This window comes from Natrix helvetica, assembly GCF_964273705.1.
Source record: "Natrix helvetica genome assembly, chromosome: 1".
In the NCBI taxonomy this organism is placed as follows: domain Eukaryota; kingdom Metazoa; phylum Chordata; class Lepidosauria; order Squamata; family Natricidae; genus Natrix; species Natrix helvetica.
Window position 1 is genome coordinate 92,579,679 of NC_138548.1, and position 21,268 is coordinate 92,600,946.

A 21,268-nucleotide genomic window follows, 5' to 3' on the forward strand; every position below is an offset into this window, starting at 1 on the left:
AGATAATTGAATTTAGAGTTGGAGTGACATAAATTGAACTACTCACTTGATCTTTGAGGGAAATAGCTTGATTATTCAGCCCAAAATTGAACTGAGCCCAGATGGGTTCGTTCTTTATGTCTAATCAGTTTCATTGATTTCAGTGTTGTTTACATATTACACTGAACACACTAATTCATAATATGATAGTTATAACAAAGCATATGAAAAAAAATCATTTCCAAATTTTGCAAATGTATTCTTTATACAATTGGAATAGTCATATCAAATATGTAATAATATTTGAGAAAACTAAATGGTTGGAGGCTTTAGGCATGTTTAATTTAATGATGAAAAGATACAGTAGTTGTCTACAAATATCTGAAGAGCTGCATGTAGAGTTCAGGATGGAATTGTTCAGAGTTGTTCCAGGAGAAGAGAGAGTGGGTTTTAATTACAAGGAAGTAGATTTTGATTGGACAACAGAAAAAATGTCCTTATGGCAAAAGCTGTTCAACATTGGAACAGATGGCCTTAGGACTATCATTTGCTGGAGACATGGATTCTGCTTGACTGGAATCATTTAAGCAGACACTATAATAGTGGATTGGAGTATATGTTCTCCTTTCAGACTGTATTTTCCATAATTAATTTTTTTAAAGAAAACAATTGGAGAATATGGGAAATATAAATGATTAAGAAACTGTGAACTAGTGATGAAATAAATAAAGAACATACATATGCACAAGTCTTCAAGAGGCAGTATGCCAATGATGAAGTTTGGGGCCAGACACATTTCAACCCATATTGAAATCCTCTTAATTATGGCGCACTGATTAGTCTTTTCAGAGAAATTTAACTACAATGGTTAGTGTTTATTATATTATTTATACATTACACAATGAATATATCATGAAATAATTATTCATTACATTAATTTATATTTCACCAAATTCCTGTTTGCTGCTTAGTGCAAACTTGGTTTGACATAATTTATATCACATTCCTTAATGTTTTACTAGAACTAGATTTTAGGACTTTCTGGTTTATTTTTATTTTTAATATTTTAGACCATATGAGGCCAAAAATATGTAAATAATTTTCCTTTCGTTATCCTCTTTTTTGTTTGCAAAATAAATGGGCTCTAATGAATCCTAGTTAGCTTTTCAGTTTGAAGTATTTTCAGTTTTAAACTTTTAAAAATAAAACCTCAGCTTATTGTCTTTGTGCTAAAATAATGGAAAATACTTAGACATTTGCAAAAATAGTGCAGAGATATGGATGGAATTCATAGACATAATGAACAGAATTACATAAATTATATTATTAATAACACAAATGCTTCATTATGAACAAGCTGATTAAAATGAGAGACAGATTTTGACTTTCAAGAGGATTGTTTTTCTAGTTGCCTGTCATGTCTTAAAGAGATAGTTATATTTCAAAGGATTCTGCAGCATTTCAGATTCATTTTGTCTTTTTCTGGGATTATTGTATCTGTCCTCTACATCTGCTGCATGTTCCCTGGAAAGACCCATATTTTAAAGGAAAGCAGAGTTGCAAAAATACTCTGAATTAATTCTTTGTAGAATACAGTCTAAAGAAGTGCTAACATTTAAGATCCCTGAATCACTAGAAAAAGATTATCTTTTTTCATTTCAGCTTTTAAAAAGTAGACATTGCATTTTGGGCAATTGTTTGTTGAATTATTTTTGTAGTGGGTACAGGGTTCCATTGTTGTATTTACTGATATTTTTTTTATTTATGAGTCCCTCCCTTCTCACCAAAGCAACTCTGGGTGATGAATAACATTTCAAAGTAAAAACAATATTATAACTAATTAAACACACAACACAACATCCAAGAAAAATGACAGCTTGGAATATAGACAATAACCAAACAATATCAACCATATGGGCTTCACTCATTTCCCATGACCTGGCAAATAGCAGGTCTTCAGCATTTTATGGATGACCAGCAGGGCTGGGATTAATCTGATCTCAGGTGATAAGGTTTTTGGGAAAGCAGGTGCCAGGACAAGAAGGCAAGGTTCCTAGAGCCCACAAGCCATCTTCTTTAATTGGCAAGACCCAACATACACTTCCTATTGGACTGAACAGGATAAGTTGAAGCCACTAAAGAAAGACTAATGATTGGTTTGTAACTCATATAATAAAATGTAAGCATGAACAGTATAGATTGAAGATTGCCAAATTTCTAGATTCTGAATTTTGCAATAGATTAAAATGAAGTCATAGATTGAAGATCAAATTTATGTCTAAGGCCATTTCAGTAACAACTGAAATTAATAATAATAATAAAAACCCTTAGCATCTTAAGCAACAAAAAATCAATGGAAGTGTCAGCATTCCAAATATCATCCTGAATTAAATCAGAGTTCAAAGCATAGCTTTCATCAAAGTTCCAATTTAATAAGAGAGACATTTTGGTACAAACTGTGAAACCCCGAATCTGAAAGCTTCCTGGATTTCCACCCAGTTGAAAGTTAAAAACCTTGCCCCCACACCCACAAGTCCATCACATGGTCCAATCTTCCTCTGCCATGCTGGCATCCACACCCATCTAGTTCCGGTCAGGTGCAGAGGTGCAGAGACTAAGGATGACCTTGGGCTTCTAGAAAGGAATATTATATTTTGACAATAACACATTCTACAATTCTACTCCTTACTATTCCCCCTCCCAATTACCCCACTAATGAAACAGCATAGTAAAATGAGAGAGAGTGTGGCAGGACAAAGATCCTAAAAGGAATATGACTGCAGACCTGACAGGAAGACTGTTTCATGAAAATAGTTAAATGGAATATAGAAAGTATAATAAGTTATGCACTCTTGAATTTAAGAATAATGCTGTTTTTAATGGGAATGCTGTTTCAATGCTGTTTTATTTGGGAATACAAATGTCAAAGAAGAATAATTATTTGGTGTTGTGTGAAATATATTTAACTTATCAAATTTGTCTGACAGTTTACAATGTTGTTGGTAAAGAACATTCATGCTATATAACTATAACTAGCTATAAAATATAAAAAGAAGTATGAACTGACTCTGTCACTTTCATTTTTATCAATTATGAATCATTGTTTATTTCCAGAATGGAATTTTAGTAAAAGTAACAGAGACCTGTCCTCCATTGAACTGTTCAGAAAAAGACTATGTACTCCCAGAAAATCAGTGCTGCAGTGTTTGTAAAGGTAAGTAGCATGCTGCATGGATTTTTTGACAATTTAAGTGGTATTTGAGTAATTCATTGAATTTAGAGTACAATAATTTTATAGGTTGTATTATATTTCTCTGAACAGATTGTATTTGTCTAAATGGAGCTTTCTAGATGTAGAATCAGACATCAGAATTGTACATATACAATTTGGCATTATTCTCAAATCACACCACTGAAATTAAGTTACAATATAGCTGAATTGCAGTGGTACAAAATGTTCAGCTAGGAGGTGCATTTTATGGTGACGATGGCAATGATTTGCCTCCCAAAAGACCTCCACTACTATTTTTACCCTAATTTTTTAAAATAAGACATAGGTCAAAAATGATCCCCTTCTCTTCTGATAACAAACATCATAAAATCCCTAGCTTGTCTCCCAGGTTGAGAGGCAATCTTGCAAACTTCAATCCCATTTTTTAATTTAATTTAATTTAATAATTTAATTTAATTTAATTTAATTTAATTTAATTTAATTTAATTTAATTTAATTTAATTTAATTTAATTTAATTTAATAATTTAATTTAATTTAATTTAATTTAATTTAATTTAATTTAATTTAATTTAATAATTTAATTTAATTTAATTTAATTTAATTTAATTTAATTTAATTTAATTTAATTTAATTTAATTTAATTTAATTTATTATTTTATTTTATTATTTTTTTATTTTATTTTATTTTTTATTTTTTATTATTTCATCAAGCATGAATTAGATAACAGATATAAGTATAAACATGATTATGTATACATGAAATGAATATGAATACAAGGGAATATTAACACAACAGGGACGGTAGGCATGCTGGTGCGCTTATGCACACCCCTTAAAGACCTCTTAGGAATGGGGTGAGGTCAACAGTAGACAGTAGACAGTCTAAGGTTAAAGTTTGGGGTTTGGGGAAGAAACCACAGTGTCAGGTAGTGCAATCCAGGCACTGACAACTCTCTAGTCGTATTTTCTGCAATCAAGTTTGGAGCGGTTTACCGTAAGTTTGTATCTATTGTGAGCTCGTGTGTTGTTGTGGTTGAAGCTGAAGTATTTATTGACAGGTAGGAAATTGTAGCAGATAATTTTATGTGCTATGCTTAGGTTGGCTCCAAGGTGGCAAAGTTCTAAATTGGCTAAGCCCAATATTTCAAGACTAGTGGCATAAGGTATTCTCTTGAGAGCAGAGGAGTGGAGGACCCTTTTCAACAGCATCTTCTAAAAACTCAACATGTAGTAGATTGTTGTAATTGGTTGTGATACAATTGGGAAATGTGGGGCATGAGCCAAAGACTGAACCTAAGAATGTTGCAATGTTGTATGAACAAATACTGAAGTTGTAAATAAAAACAGCAGAATCACAAAATTATGAAATGTGTTACAACATGAGCTATCAAGGAAACATTATTAAGGCCATGCATCAAGACAATCTGTTTATTTCAAAACAGCTAAGTTTATCCAAATGCTAAAATAAATAAAACCTATCTAATATCAGCAGGAAATATATTTCTATCAGATGGATGCTAACTGCAGGAGGATTAGTATTGGTTATTAGTAATTATTTGTCATGGTTGCATCGCAAAGCAGTGGTATCTGTAGCATATAAATAAAAGTATATAGCAGAAAGCCGTCCTTAAAATACCTTGATCTCAAGCCATTTTAAAGTAAACCCAAATCTGAACACCCCCCCCCCAAAAAAAATTGGTAATAATGTTTAATGCTCTGAGGCAATTAATAGAATAAGATATGGCAATGAAAAATAAATGTTTATTGCTCCTTAGTAACAGCATTTCTTCCAGATTTTAGTATTGCCATATATAACTATGTTTCAATATTATAGCTGTATTTCAAATTCTGTAGATAAAAGTCTAGGACTCTCACGTACAAGGCTGGTGTTTCAACAGGCTTTCCAGAATTTCCCCAAACCTAGTCTGAAAGTAGTACTTTCATAATTATCAAATATCTCACTTGTATTTTTTCATTTTTGCACATAAAATTGCTGTACAATAATTCTAATTATTCAAATTGATAGGTTATCAATTTATTGCATTGCAATTATTGTTGCAGTTAATTCCCTTTTGCTATTTTAAAAAACTAAAATAATTGAAAGTATGGTTTATCTCTGTAAGCCATCCGGAGCTAAAGAGAGTGAGCTGGGTGCCAGTATAAATTTTCTTTAAAAAAAATCAGTAAGTAGAATAATGCAATAATGTGTTCATGGTAACCCAAGCAAGTTTTGTGATTTTCCACTACTGCCATAATTTGGGACTGGAGTATGTGTTTTTTCCTGGAAGAAAAAAGTTTCTGTGTCGCACTATTTGGTACTTTCTAATGCAAAAATATATCTATTGATATTTTACATTTTGCTCAGGAGTAACTTTCATTGTTATGACACAGATTTGTGATATAGTGTAGTGATGGGATTCAATTTTTTTTAGTGCCAGTTCTGTGGGCATGGCTTTGTGGGTGTGGTGTGGTGTTGCTTTGTGGGCATGGCAGGGGAAGGTTACTGCAAAATAGACATGAATGCATGCAACGAGAGGGTAGTAATATGCCTCTATTAATCCTTGTAATTTACTTACATAAAAAAAGATTTATAATTTCTCTGAGTGGCTGCTTTAGGAGACACATTAGAGAGCAGTGTTCTCACCTCTTTGAATTTAGCCCTAAGACTAGACTGTTTTTAGAGAATAGACATAAAATTCTAGCAAGTTGCTGTGGGTCATACAAAAGCTAGTGAATTGTTTGTGAAGCTTGAATTATTTCTACAACTTAATTTTGATTCAATATTAGATAGAGGTTGAAAAATATGAATTTAATCACTCTGGTGCAAGAAATGAAGGTTTACAAAGACACAATATGTTCTCAGGAACAGCTATTTGAATTCACATATTGTACATGTATTTCATATCTGTCAGGAATTTGACCGAATGACATGCAAATATCTAAACTAAATGTTTATATTGAAGATCCTACAAAACAGGCTTGTGATGGGGATTCCCCCCCCCCCCTGTTTTTTGAAAAGGGGGAAAAACACAGTTCTAGTTACCTCTTATAAATGCCTTAAATGTACTTGTGTTACACTGCCTTGACAGACAGGGTATTATCAGCATTATTTTATTAAATTCTTTGCACATATTATATCAATAAAAGCATTTTTAAAATTTTAATGCTGGAATTCTAAGCTTTGGAATTTATATATTTATTTTTAGAACTTAAGAGAAGCTAGCAGATCTGTTCTTGAATCGCTCACATTCAATTCTGATGTAAGGTCTTCATTTAAAACGAAGTGTAGGATGAGAAACAAATGGAATTAGATAAAATATTATTAGGAATGGGAGGAAAAAGGATTATTAGATTATATAATTTTCGTTTAAGATATAAAATGGAGGAAGGGATGGTAAAGAAGACAATGATTAGCTGGGAAGAAATTTTGGCCATAATATAGAGTTAGAAAAATGGGATAAATTATGGGAAAGAAATTATAAATTTACAACAGCTTACAAACAAAGCATCTATAAAATGTTTTATAGATGGCATTTACCTCCAGTGAGATATACCCAAAATGTACCCAAATTTATCCCCCAAATGTTGGAGATGTAGCCACAAGTCTGGAACATTCTACCATATGTGATGGACGTGCCCCATCACAAGGAAATACTGGTGCAACATTCGGAAATGGTTGGAAGAAATTACAGAGCGAAAAAAAGAACTGAAACGAGAAGCATTCTTATTAGGACTATTAGACCAAAAAATGGATAAACAATCTCAATATCTAATCATACACATCAGTGACATGTGGTGAGGTTTATGGCTGGTGAGGCACTGACCCAGTGGTGGGTTTCAATTTTTTTTAGACTTGTGGACTTCAACTCCCAAAATTCCACAGCCAGGCATGCTCAGTTCCAATTTAAAGCGACAGCATTTGTTTTTCTCCTTTGCAAAAGAAGTTTCCTTCTTTCTTTTTCTTCTCCCTTCCTCTCCTCCCTCCCTCTCTCCCTCCCTCCCCCCTCTCTCAAACACACACACACACACACACACACACACAGAGAAGTTGGATTGGACTACATACACTTTCCCCCAGCCCCGGAAGGATCCAGCCCAGCTTCACTGATTACAGGTTTGAAAAGGCAACGTGGCTCTGCCTGCAATCAAACTACACTTGGGGAGGGAGAGCACAAGCCAGGGTCCTTCCCTCTAGCCTTTACCCAAAGCCCCGCACCAGGAGGATGAAGTTTGAATCCTCCCCCTCCCTCCGACCCACACGTACATTTTCCCGCTGTTTCAGAGAGGATTTCAATTCTGCTCTTGCCTCGGGTCCTCTGAAGAAGCCCCGCCCAAATGAGTGCCCTCTACTATGAGGCAGGAGAACTGCGTGCCTCACCTACGTCAGGAATTTTTAGGCTTTTAACCCCTGCTTAACTCTGCTCAAGTGATCATAAAATGCCTAAAGTCAGACTAGATGAGGCATGCAGTTCTCCTGCCTCATAGTAGAGGGCACTTTTTAGAGGCTTTTTTAAACAGTTAAGCAGAGTCATCCATGGTGAGGCAGCAATTAGCTCAGCCTGACCTCAGCTCTCGCCTTTTTCCTTTTACATTTCCTTTTCTTTTCATGATGACTGTGGTGAGGCTGTGCCTCCCCTGCCTCCCCTGACTGCATGTCACTGATACACATACTCACTGCAGCCAGGATTGCTTTTGCACAAAACTGGGGAAAAAAATCAATACATCCGCAGATGAAACAATAATTAGAAAAGTACGTGAATGTGCAGAGATGGACAAAATGACAATAGAACTAAAAGAAAGAGAAGAATCAGATTTCTATAAAATATGGAATAAAATTTATAAGTGGCTAGAAAACAGAAGCCAAAACAGAAAATAGAGAATGTAAATATATGGTGATATAAATAATCAATATTATTATAAGTGTTAGCACTACTGTTGTTATATTATAGGACAAGGTTAACGCAATAGGAAGGCAATGCAGAATGGAGAATTACTGTATAAAGGCTAAACAGGAAAACTGATACAGAAGGCTGCATAATTACTTTATATTGTTATGTATGTTTTGTTTTTTGCTTTTTCTTGTGGTGTTTTTCTTTCTGTTTTTAAAGATTAAAACATTCAATAAAAAATATTTACAAAAAAAAAAAAACACAAAACCACCAACTGTAAGAATTGAACTATACAGACTTCGGTTTTCCATTTCGAAAGTATGGGGAATAAGAACTTAGAAGGCTTTGCTTTCGCTTTTAATCAATCTCAGTTTACCACTGGTTTAACTGTGGTTAGTTGCAGTGAAACAGCTCCCGAAGCCACATTTATAGCTTTTTAAAACTGACTATGGTGTTAATCACAGTTTGTTACTGAGATGATACCTCACACAGTAATTAAACAAAAAAAAAAATTCTGGTCTTTTCTTCCCAATTAGATGGAGAAAAAAAAAAGAGAGATGCCTGAGCTGAAGGTTACCATGATTTAGGCTGATATCATGAAATTAGTTAGTGAGTCAAACTAAAAAACATTCTCTAGAATATTAGAGAATAACCTTCTTTATGGGTGTCAGGCTAAACCTATGATATGTGGCATTCAAAACACATGCTCTATTCTTACAATCTTTCCCAATCATTATAAGCATGATTTGACTGAAGAAATTTTAGGATAGTTAATGATATGAATTTTAATTACCTTAAGTAATTAAGTAATCTACCTAATTATAGGTATTCTGAATCTTTGTTTTGAAAATATCCTCCAACTTTTGCAATATGACAGACTGAACTTTTTAAAGTTCTTTGTTAATTGTTTTGAATATTTGCCAATTTGAAAGTAGGATATTAATAGAATAATAAATTGTAATGTTAAATAGTGATTTGTTAGTTTTGATACGTGCATTTACAAATTTAATGTATTTGCTGATTCTAATTCTGCGCTGCCATGAATCTTTTTATCCTGTGATAGATCTTTGATAATGTAAGTAAAATAAAATAAAATAAATAAAAATTAATGGGGAACCTAATTGACAAATTGACAAATAAACTAGATAGAGTTGTCTCACAAACATAAAATAACACCAATTAATTGGCTGATTAAATTGGCTTTTCATCATGTGACCTAGGAAATAAAGTATTTTTAGTGGCTGCCTGTATGGTTTGGAATTTCCTCTTTATCCTTCTTCTTGGGTTTCAGGAGAAAACAGTAAAAGAGTTGCCTTTTGTAACAATCTCAATTAAAACATATATTGGACTGTGGGGATGCTCAGGAAGACACGTAACTTTGTATATGCTTCCTCCCCCCCCCCCCCTTTGTTCCTTTTAATGTTGTTGGAACTTACTTATTTGGGGTAGAATATTTATTTTTGTATTGGAAAATTTCTTTTCATTACATTTAGGTCTAGTTGCCTGGAATTCCATTCCAGATGTTTGAATTATCCTGTTCGATTCTTAAATGTGTGAAATAAATATAAATAAATAATATAACAATTATAATATACGAAAACATATATATATATATAATAAAATATATTTTAAAATAATAATATATTGTTGACTGCTCAGAGCTTTTCTGAAAGGGCAGCACGCAAGCAAAATGAGCAAGAAAGTAAATTAAATTCAAAAGACCCTAATATTAGGCCCTTTTATTCAGTATTTCCAATGGAAATAATATTATTTCAGTATTAATTAGAAATAATCCAATAGAAATAATATGCAATACACATCAAGATAGTATAGCAAACTAAACTTTTCACACACAGTAGTTTGACATTTATAATTCCAGACAATCTTTTCTTGATTATCTTCAGGTATGGAATAATAAGAAAAGATACTTGATAACTCAGAATGCTTCCCATAAATGGTATTGTTAGCTCGACAGTCTTTTTTTAGTAATAGCAGTCATATAAAATATTGGAATATGGTGCATTACTACTAATATAAGCATTTTTGCATGATTCTTTATCTGAAGGGGGCAAAAGAAATGTGATAGGGCCTCAAATAATTGGATTATATGAGAGAAAAATTATGTTCATTCTAATATAATCCTTGTTTCTTTGAAAATAAATCTTTCTGGTTTAGCAATGATTAAACATGCATAGAGAATCAGTTTGATGTAGTGAATAAAATACCAGGCTATAAACCAGGAGACTAATCCTCTCTGAAGATGAAAGTTGGGTGATTTTGGGCCACTCACTTGATCTCAGCCCAGGCTACCTCTTAGGGTTATTGTGGGGCAAATAGGAAGTGAGAGCTGTCAACACTGCCTTGACAAAAAAAAAATAGTCAGGAAAAATTAAATAAATAAGATTGCAATCAAAATAGCTTGGAAGAATTAGTAGATTGTTAAATTCTTCCAATTTAATTTTCCCAATATGTCTAATTTGAGTGATCCTTTTAGGAAACTAAGGGCATAACCAGTTACAATATTCTTCACCAATGTGAAATAAGATTGTCTACCTATTCCCCGAAGCATGGAATTTGATTACTGTTATAATTAGCTTAAAATGATAAATGGGTCATTGCACAGTCAAATAACTTAAAGGAAAATGTAATCTAGTGGAAGCAATTGTAATAAAGATATAAGGATGCCCTCATCAAAGGAAAGCCAAGTATAGGAAAATTACACTACAACCTTGATTGACGTGTGAAGGATTCAGCTGTAATATTTGAAGAGGTCAAAGGCCTAGTGTGTAGTGCTTTTCAAAAAGATTCACTGTTTGGAAATTTCTAAGTGTATTTTAGGTTTTAGAAAACCATTATTAAATTATTTCATCACGGGTATCCATGGAGTGTAATAAGGCAGAGAGAAACAGGGGAAAAAACGATGTTGCAAATGTTTTATCTGCTCTACAGCAATGCCTGTAATGTGAAAACTCATATCAGGCAAAACACTTTTGCCAATACAGGTATAGTTGTGAGAAACTGAATACACTTTTAAATGATTTCTAATGAAATGTCAATTATATTTCAGTTTTTGATAGCTTGTACACCAAAAGAGAAATTTTTTCCCCCTGAAATCCATGAAACAAATTTGTTTTGAATCATTTACTTTTCATTTCAGGACCCCAAAATAGATGGGGTAGTAACCACTGCTGCCTGCTGATTGCCATTAAACTACCATTTAATTAGTCAAGGGAATTATTTTTAAATTTTAAAATGATACTGAGAGTAAATAATGGGAAGAATAGACTGGGATAAAGGATGGAGGTCTTCTAGTCCAATCCCCTGCTGAGGCAGGAAACCCAATGTCATTTTAGACAAATGGTTGTCCAATTTCTTAAAAACCTGCAGGCCACTTCTCTGGCCAACCACCATCAGAACTTGGGTCTGGGAGAGACTCTTAGAGAGCTGAAGGGAGGCTGAGGGCAAGGGGTGAAGCAAAGCTGATCTTTGCCTTCTCTCCCAAAAGCACCCCTCGGGGGCAGCCACTTCTGCAGCAGGAAACGCATCCCACACTCCTTAACATTTCTGAAATGTTAACTTTTAACACCGTACTGGGGCACATGGATGAAATAATGGTTAAAAAATTGTGGATAGCTGCTGCTACAGTATCTTTCAGAAGGCCAACATTAAGTGCATGGGGTACATCACTTGGCCTCCTGCTTTTGTGGCTGCAATAGATGGCTGAAGGCAGCAGCCAAAGCGGCACCCATGAGGCAGCTCTTCTGTGGAGGGAATAAGGTACCATTAGGTAAGGAAGGCACAAGGTATGCTTCTTTTGCAGCTGCAATTGTCTGCAAAAGCGGCCACACTTACTGGAGGCAGCAGCTGGAGCAGCTCAGCTGATCCATGGGCCCCAATTAAGAGGCTGAACAGCCCTGAGGTGACCAGGGAAGGGAAGGGCTGCCTCCTGTGCTGGCCATGCCCACCCACTTCAATAGGGCTTATTTTGTGGGATAGGGCTTATATTAGGGTTGCCCCCCCAAAAAAATCAGGCTAGGTGTTACTTTTTCAATTGGTCATATTTTGGGGTAAACACAGCATATACTATAAGTAAATGGCATGCTCAGGGGAAGAAAGTCTATGTCCTCTGTGAAATGTGTACATTAATCAGTAGTATCTATTTTCTGATGCCTTAATATGAATAAATGAATTGCATAAATGATATTTTACAGTTAACTTTTTATTCCTTACAGATTTATTCAAAAGTAAATGCATTTCATTTTTCAGGTCATAATTTCTGTGCACAAGGGCACCGATGTGGTGAAAATTCAGAGTGCAGAAACTGGAACACACGAGCTACTTGCGAATGCAAAAGTGGTTATGTCTCTGTCCAAGGGGATTCTGCCTATTGTGAAGGTAAATAATATGCTCCTGAAAGTAGCTTGATTGTAATCTAGTGAGAAATACTTAGCTGAAACAAAGACCATGCAGAGTGTCTCATTATGAAGTTCAGTCTTCGCGCCAGCACTAATAATATTACCCACACTTGATTTTTTTTTTCATTTAGAAAGTACAGATGATCCAGAGAAAAGTTTATTCTGAAATTCCCAAGTGATGGATTTGCTTCTTAACATGCAAAAGTGCTATCTCCTGGCCTGTTTAGCTTTGTCATACAGATGTCAAGTATGCTGCTTATTACACTGATAGGAAAAATAACACACTTGAGAAATCAAATCAATGTCTTTTGAAAAATGATATAAGAATCATGTGTGATTTCATTCGATACCTTGGGAAATTTAAAGCCTACCAAAAGTTTTTCTGAATAATTTGTTTTTATGTCTGAGATGTCCCTTTATGTACTCTTGGAAAAATGTTGAAATAAATAGTTTTGTCATTGTAAGTCACATATATTGCAGGGCTAGCTCTGGGTTGAAAATGCAGAAAGGTGCATATTTATTTATTTGTTAAATTCCACTGATATGGTAACTCTGCATCATTAACACTCACTTCATTCTCTTAATTGGATTCCAAAGACTAATTGGGTTGCCTGTTAGACATGTGCTTACTGCTTTGCATATGGTATAATCATACTCAATTATATGGTAGTTGGTTGCACTGAACAAATTCTGTATTTATAGTATATACAACACCTAAGCTGTCATCAGTTGTACTATTCTAGTACCATTTAAATCCTAGCTTTAGTGTATGGATCAATAGTTTCCCTGGAGTATACAATAACCTTAATTTCAGTGCAGGTAATTTTCTTCTGATTCTAGGTGGTATTGTTGGGCAAGTCTTCATTTAAAAGAAATGATTTAACATTAAGGCACATGTGAATCTCATCTGTAGAGAGATTTATGCTATAGAAGTAATTGTCAGGGTTCCAAGTAACACCCTTAATGAAAGAAGACTCTGAGGCTCGAGTTTCCTCAAAGTTCCATTTTATTAAAGATGTCATATTGGCACATCTAGGAAAACCCGAATCTGAAAGTTTTCAGGTTTTCCCCATGCCAACGAAAGTTCAAGTCCCTGCCCAGCACTCACATGTCCAACTAGTGGTCCAATCAAGCACCATCCCAACTGGAAAGGCCTCCCAGTCATGCCACATCAGATGCAGGGCAAGCTGTCCTTGACTCTCTGAAAAAGGAATGTTATTTAGACGATATATCCCATACTCCATATAAACCTCTCTCCCAGTTTCCCACAGCAATAAATGTGGCAGGCCTGAAGGCCCAATGCAAAAGATGGCTTCCAGGCCTGACAGTAATGTGATTCTCTATCAAAGCAAAGAGCCAAACTAATGTGATTCCTTGCCCAAACCAGAAAGGTTTCTGTGCACTTTTTTTTCTCTTTCTGTTACACTGGAACAAAAGTTTCCATTCTTGGCAAGAGCAAATTAGAGAAAAACTTGGAAGAAAAGCTGGGTCAAAAGAAATATAATATCTCAGTTCGGACATTAACTTCAGATCAGAGATTAATCTTCAGACATTAAATTCAAATCAACTGAACTGCTTGAGGATATCCAAATTATTATAATTTAAATCATGATATGAACATCATAGTGATCCCAATATTCAGCACAATTTAAAATCTAATAAGAGGCTTGAACTGCTGTGGTTATATAATTATTTATATTTTGCTATAAATTGATAAAAGCCAAATGCAATTATGGTCTTGGACTAGCATGAAATGCAAATAATTCTGCCATAAAAATATTAAATAAAATTTATAATATGAATAAATGCATACAGGCTTTAAGTAACTATTTAAAGCAATTTAAAATATAATTTATGACTATCGATATTATAATTACCAATTAGAAATAGAACAAGGAGAACATTTTATGACTATTATACAAGTAGAATGAAGCTTATTTACTATATATACCAACCCAAAAATGTTACCTCTTAGTGTCCTGTTAGATTGACAGGCTGCAGAATAAGATTTTGCAACACTATGTGTTCTAAAAAAATTACTGTGTGTGAAAGAGAAAAAAAGATGTAAAATTGGTTTGAGTGACCAGTTATTACAGTCAAAGGTGGGAAAAAAAGGATATTACGAATATCTCTATAAACTGGTTATAAAGTGATTTTCTCCTTAGAAGCATTGTGCCTTCTACTTTTATATATTGTCAGAAGAATCATTCACTTTGCTGTATGCCATTTATTTATAGTATTTATGAATTTCATCTTCATGGATCTCTTCTTTCATTTCTTATAAATGCTTTCTTTAAAATTGATCCTGAGCTTCTTTCTTTCTCTCTATATCTGAGATGACAAAGAGACACTTAGCTGACAAGAAGTTAAAATGTACTGTCGAATAAGAAAAAAAGAGCTGTTGTTTGGTAGAAAGAGATAGAGGGGAAAAAATCAGAATAATAGGAAATGTTAGATACTTGTTCAAACTACAGTGGTTTCCACCAAGGTCCTCTGTTCCAGCGGGAACAGAGGTTTAATACTATTGGTCGAAGGGTGTGATAGCTCCCTATAAAAGGGCTGCTGTCAGACTCAACCTTCGCTGGATTGTTCTCATTTGTTGTACTTAATAAAGAGCTGTTGTTACCATTAAGCCTGTGTGTGCCTGTCCATTACCCAAATCTAACACTGGCGATGAAGGTGAGATTGGAAGGCAACTAGACGAACTGAAAGAGCATAGCAATCCAGCAAGTACATCCAGCACGGAGCTCAGCGTGGCTTCGAGCAGCCATTTTTGAGCGGCAAACTCAAAATACCCTCTGAACACAAAATGGCCATGCATGCCTCACCGACTCTGTATGACCCAGTCACCAAGCACTGGGACTCATACATGCTACGATTTGACTGCTTCCTCGAGGCAAATGACCTCATGGGCTTTTCTGAAGGCCACAAGAAGAACATGTTCCTTGAATACTGTGGCCGGGAAATGTTCGAGATAGCGAAAGTCCTCTCTGAGCCAACACTGCTACAATCAGTCACCTGGTCCATGCTTCAGCAGATGCTGAAGACCCACTATGCGCCCAAGCTGTCCAAGCACGTTCGCCGGCATGAGTTTAACATCAGGAACCAGAAAGAGGGTGAGTCGATTAATGAGTATGTTGCAGTGCTTTTCAAGGCTGCAGCGTACTGCGAATTTCGAGACCTAGACGAGCTGATTCTGGACTGCATAATTTGTGGCGTACAGGACATTAACCTACAGAGGAGGTTACTTGCTAAATCTAACCTCACTTTGCAGGTCGCCTTGGACAAAGCCAGGGCGTCCGAATCAGCCATCAAAACTACTGAGATTCTGCAGTGCCAAAGTGCTCCACAAGACGCATGAAAGAGTACACGCGTACATTGCGAGGCTGCAGAGCCTGAGAGCTCAGAAGGCGAAGAAGATGACAGCTGCCGCATGCGCAGTAGCTGTGCTCAGGCGGTGCACAAATTCAAACAGTGTCTTGCGCTAGCTGCGGAGGAGATCATGCCAGATCAGTTTGCCGTTTCCGTGACACAACCTGCCAGCGCTGCAAGCGAAAGGGGCACATTGCCAAGGTGTGCTGGAGAGAATTCCTTGCCAATACCTGGCAGCCTAGAAGTGCACCAAACTGCCAACAGAGGCCCAGCCAAGGGGCCTGGCAGAAGCCACCATGGTGCTCAGAGGGCGACAGTAGAGTCACCTACCATACGTCAATCGGCCAAGTCCGCAACAGGCGGCCAAAAAAAGGTGAAGGTCACAGTCCTCATCGAGCACTCTCCATGTGAGATGGAGATCGACACTGGGTCATCATTGACCATCATGCCATGGTCTACCTAAAGCAGGCTATCCCTAGCTTAAAGAAGCAGCATCTTCGCACTCCTGACATCCTCCTACGCGATTACCAGGGAAACCAGGTCCCCATCGTGGGCCAAGGCATCTTCCAGGTGAAGTTCAAGCAGTTCAGTGGCAACCTGCAGAGCATCTTAGGGCTAAATTGGTTCCAAGCCCTGGGCCTAGAGGTGAGCAGTATCAACACTTGAAAGATGACGGCGCTGAAGCCATCTTTAAGGAGTTCGAGGACTTCTTTGGCACCGGTCTGGGTATGTATGTGAGGACTCCAATTTCTTTTAGTTTAGACCCCAACATAATCCTAATAAGGCTAAAACCCAGGAGAATAGCTTTTGCTCTCCGCCCCAAAATTGACAGGGAAATTGACAAGCTCGTAGAACAGGAAATCCTAGAGCCGGTCGATCACGCACGCTGGGAGACCCCTATAGTGACACTTGTCAAATCTGATGGGTCTCTCCGCATCTGCACGGACTACAAGTGCACAATAAATAAAGCACTACAACAAAGCGCCTACCCTGTACCCATTGTACAACACCTCCTTCATTCATTAGGCCCAGGAAAAGTTTTCGCAAAATTGGACATGGTTCAGGCATACCAACAATTGCCTGTAGATGGCACTACGGCGGACGCCTAAACCATTGTGACGCACAGGGGTGCATTCAAATGTCACAGTCTGAAATTCAGCGTTAGTATCACCCCTGGACTGTTCCAAAGCATCATGGAATGGCTTTTTCAAGGGATTCCAGAAGTTGTCCCTGTTTTGACAACATCTTGGTATTGGCTGCAAATGAGGCACAACTTTTAAAACGTGTACGAACAGTTTTGGCTCGAATTAGAGATAAAGTCCTCCGCCTCAAAAAAGAGAAATGCCAAATTAATGTGCCAAGGGTTGAATTCTTAGGGTACCTAATCGACGGCTATGGGATTTATCCGACCACACAAAAAATCAAAGCAATTCAGGATGCCCCCACACCTTGCAATCATACTGAGCTGCAGGTGTTCCTCGGGGTCCTTAATTTCTACAGTATCTTTCTTAAACAGAAAACCACCGTTGCTGAGCCCTTACACCGTCTCCTGGCTAAGAATGTGAAGTGGTCCTGGGGCAGAGCCGAGGCTGCTGCATTTGCCCCAGTAAAATGACTCCTGTCAGCGGACTCCTTTCTAGTACAATACAGCCAGACACTGCCTTTGGTGCTGACCTACAACTCTTCCTCATTTGGCATCGGCGCCATTCTAGCCACCGCATGCCTAATGGAACTGAAGCCCCTATTGCATTTTACTCCAGAACCTTGTCTGCCGCAGAGCGGAACTACAGCCAGCTGGACCGTGAGGCTTTGGCTGCAGTGGCCTGAGTAAAGAGGTTCCATGAGTACCTATATGGCCATGACTTTGAACTGGTTATGGATCACAAGCCATTGTTGGGCTTATTGGCTGGGGACCGACCTTCCCCAGTGTCATTATCACCTTGCATGAACAGATGGACCATCTTCCTAGCTGCCTACTCCTAGCGTCTCATCCACCGACTAGGCTCCACTTTGGGCATGCTGACGCTCTCAGCTGCTGCCCGCTGCCTGAACTTCTCGTTGACCCTACCCCTGAGACGCCAGTCCTCATTGACTGCCTTGAGACTGGGCCTGTCTCGTCCAGGTACGTTGCCCATCACTCTGCAAAGGACTCCACCATCAAACAAATGTTGAACTGGGTGTGGAGGGGGTGACCCAAGGGGCCTGTTGGGGCTGATGTCAAAATGTATTTTGCCAAACACGATGGCAAACGCGAGTTATCGGTTGTAAATGGCTGTTTACTGTGGGGGAACCGGGTTGTTGTTCCACCCAAACTGTGCATTTCAGTATTAGAGGCTTTACACATAGGGCATCCTGGAATTATCAGGATGAAGTCTTTGGCTAGGAGTTACGTTTGGTGGCCTAACATGAACAGGAAGAAGAATAGTGGCTACCTGCACACTGTGCCAGGAGTCCAGACCAGCTCACCCAGAGGTGCCCGCTAAGGAGTGGGAGCAACATCAAGCACCATGGTCTAGGGTGCACATTGACTTTGCTGGCCCAGTTCACGGCCAGACATTTCTTGTAGTTGTGGATGCCTACTCGAAATGTTTAGAGGTAGTCCTGATGACCTCCACTATGGCAGAAGCAGTCATCAAGGTGCTATGGAGACTTTTCTCCATGCACGGCCTGTCTGACATCTTGGTCGCTGACAACGGGCCCCAATTCATGGCCATGCATTTTGAGATCTTCCTAGCAGCTGAGGGAATCAGGCATGCCCTGGTTGCGCCATTCCATCTGGCCTCCAATGGTTAGATGGAGAGAATGGTGAGATCTGCAAAAGAGGCTCTCTCTAGGATAGGCCTGGGAGATTGGCAAACACGGGTTGACCACTATTTGCTAAATCAGCACATTGCACCCAGTGCCACTACATGGAGAAGCCTCTCTGAGCTTCTTATGGGTCGCCAGGTAAGGTCTCACTTAGACTGGCTACACCCCAATTATTCTGCCTCATTGCCCCCAGACTCCACAAGCAAGATTCGGACAGTTAGCATAGGGGATTCGGTATATGCCCACAACTATGCCAGGGGAACTTGTGGATTCCTGCCACAATGATAGGCATCACCGGCCCTCTCTCTTATCTCCTAGAGCTAGAGGATGGTAGGAATTGGAGAAGGCATATTGACCAACTCCGTGGCCACCTCTCCAACTCCACTCTTAGACAAGCAGAGGTAACTCCTGCACGAGTTAGCCAAAGCCCTATTCAAATGGAGCAAACACTCACTCCTTCCATGGCCAGCTCAAGCCCGAGGGTACCGGGAAACTTATCTGGTTTTGTTGCAGGCCCCCAGCAAGCTCCGAGCGAATTGGCTCTAGAAGCTCCAGCTGCGGCCTGTGAAAGGTAGGATTGTTCCATCCAAGAGGAGAGTGGTGTCAGATACTTGTTCGAACAACAGTGGTTTCCACCAAGGTCCTCTGTTCCGGCAGGAACAGAGGTTTAATCCTATTGGTTGAAGGGTCTGACAGTTCCCTATAAAAGCGCTGCTGTCAGACTCAACCTTTGCTGGATTGTTTTCACTTGTTGTACTTAATAAAAAGCTGCTGTTACCGTTAAGACTGTGTGCGCCTATCCATTACCCAAATCTAACAGGAACTGCTGTAAAGCTGTTATTTCCCATACTTTTGAGTAGTGAAGATCTGTAAATCTATGGTTTTTCATATCTTTTTGAAATGAAAATGACCATTAACATGCGACTCATGAGTCAGAACCCTCAAATTATAGCAGGACCTCCTGCCATAGGAAAAGTGTATTCCATAGGAATTGTAAGTCAAAAATTGCTCTATCAATGTTGCAAGCATTCTTTTCAAATCAATAAAAGACCATTTTGGCAGCAGCTTAATAAAGACTCAGATTGGCTGCATATTTATTTTCTTCAACTACTTGTATTTGTTAAACATAATTTATTCATGTGTATTTTTGCCAGAGTTTGTTGCAAAAATCAAATCCAGAAAGCACACACAAATAACTGATTCAGCAGGATTGATTTAAATAAGAAACTTCTTTATATGCAAGTATATATATATATACACATACAATACCAACAGCAGAGAACAATTTCATTTCAGTTCATATCAGCAGACAATCCAGACTAGTTTCGTTTCAGAGCTCAGAGCTTAATACAGCTAAGCCATGCCCAGACTTCTTACTTAAGTTTATGTTACCATGTTTCTGCCAGTTCATGAATATTCTGACAATTTTCTTTGAGGCATTCTTAGATTTTGTGTAACCTGGCAAGAATTTAAGGGCTTTAACTTAAAGTTACACTGGATAGTTAGCACTTTGATCACTATACCAATTGCAGCTAACCATTATGGCAAGTAGTTTGGGAGAAGGCTGATATTTATAACTAGTTTGTATTTTTTAGAAGGGATTTACATTTGAAATTAATTGGTGTAATGTGAAAGGAAACCCCAAGCTCTAGAAATATTAAGGCAGATGTTTGATAATTTTAATAGGATACAGTGTATGGATGCTGGGTTGGAGAAAACTGTCACTGCGTTTATTTGGTTTGCCAGCTGTGCTTACATTCTGAGTTATACAGTAGAATGAACTGACTCTTATCTCTAAGCTTCACTGTGCATGTCACACATTCCACATTCTTTTTTTCACTTTACTTTCTTTTGTTTGTCTGCCAAGGCAGACAGGAACTCTGCCAAAATGTAATCATTAGCTTAGTAAATTTTGTTTTATTTTTCTTTACAATAAAATGTTTTTCTTAGAATATATCTCGGGTTTATTTTACTTATTTAAGAAGTATGCTTCAAGGAAATGCCACGATTCATACCTCATTAATTACAGGGCTCAATTTACCCCTGACAAAAACTTTCTCTGGATATATGATAGGATAAGTAACTCATTTCCAAAATATATTAATCAGCAGTGGATGAACCACTATGTAAATTGTCTGTAGTTCGGTTTGGGGCTATGGACCGGAACTTTAGTATGTAGTCTTCCAATTCATTTTCTTTTGAGTATGAAAATCAGGCTGAAATTGCTTCTTATGTATTTTAGTATTCACACCATTTACCATGGTATTTCAGCATAACTTCTAGTGCATAAGGCTTCTTGATTACTGGAAGATGCTAGATTTGAGGAATGGAGGAACAGAGTGGATTGAAACATTGGGATATTGGACATAAATTCTTTATTTGGCCAATTGTTGCAATCCAGCCTCGCTAGGAAATGTGTGGAGGGAATTCTAGTTGCTTTTCACACTGACTCAAGAGCGTAGACAGCTCTTTTGTTAATAGTTGTTGTTTTCTGCTCCTGTATTAAGGCAGGTGGTCTTTGCTCATTTTTCTCACTGGTGACTTATAGCATCTTCTAGGGTCATTCAATCAT

At 37.5% G+C, this 21,268-nt stretch overlaps 1 protein-coding gene across 3 annotated transcripts in view; it reads left to right on the forward strand.

Moving 5' to 3' along the window:
• NELL1 (neural EGFL like 1) overlaps positions 1-21,268 on the forward strand; it is a 609,773-nt gene that overhangs the window by 284,344 nt on the left and 304,161 nt on the right. For all 3 annotated transcript variants that reach the window (XM_081938833.1, XM_081938832.1, XM_081938834.1), the window contains exons 11-12: positions 3,094-3,193; positions 12,368-12,496. In XM_081938833.1, the coding sequence (XP_081794959.1) occupies positions 3,094-3,193; positions 12,368-12,496 (229 nt within the window). The remainder of the gene's footprint in view (positions 1-3,093; positions 3,194-12,367; positions 12,497-21,268) is intronic.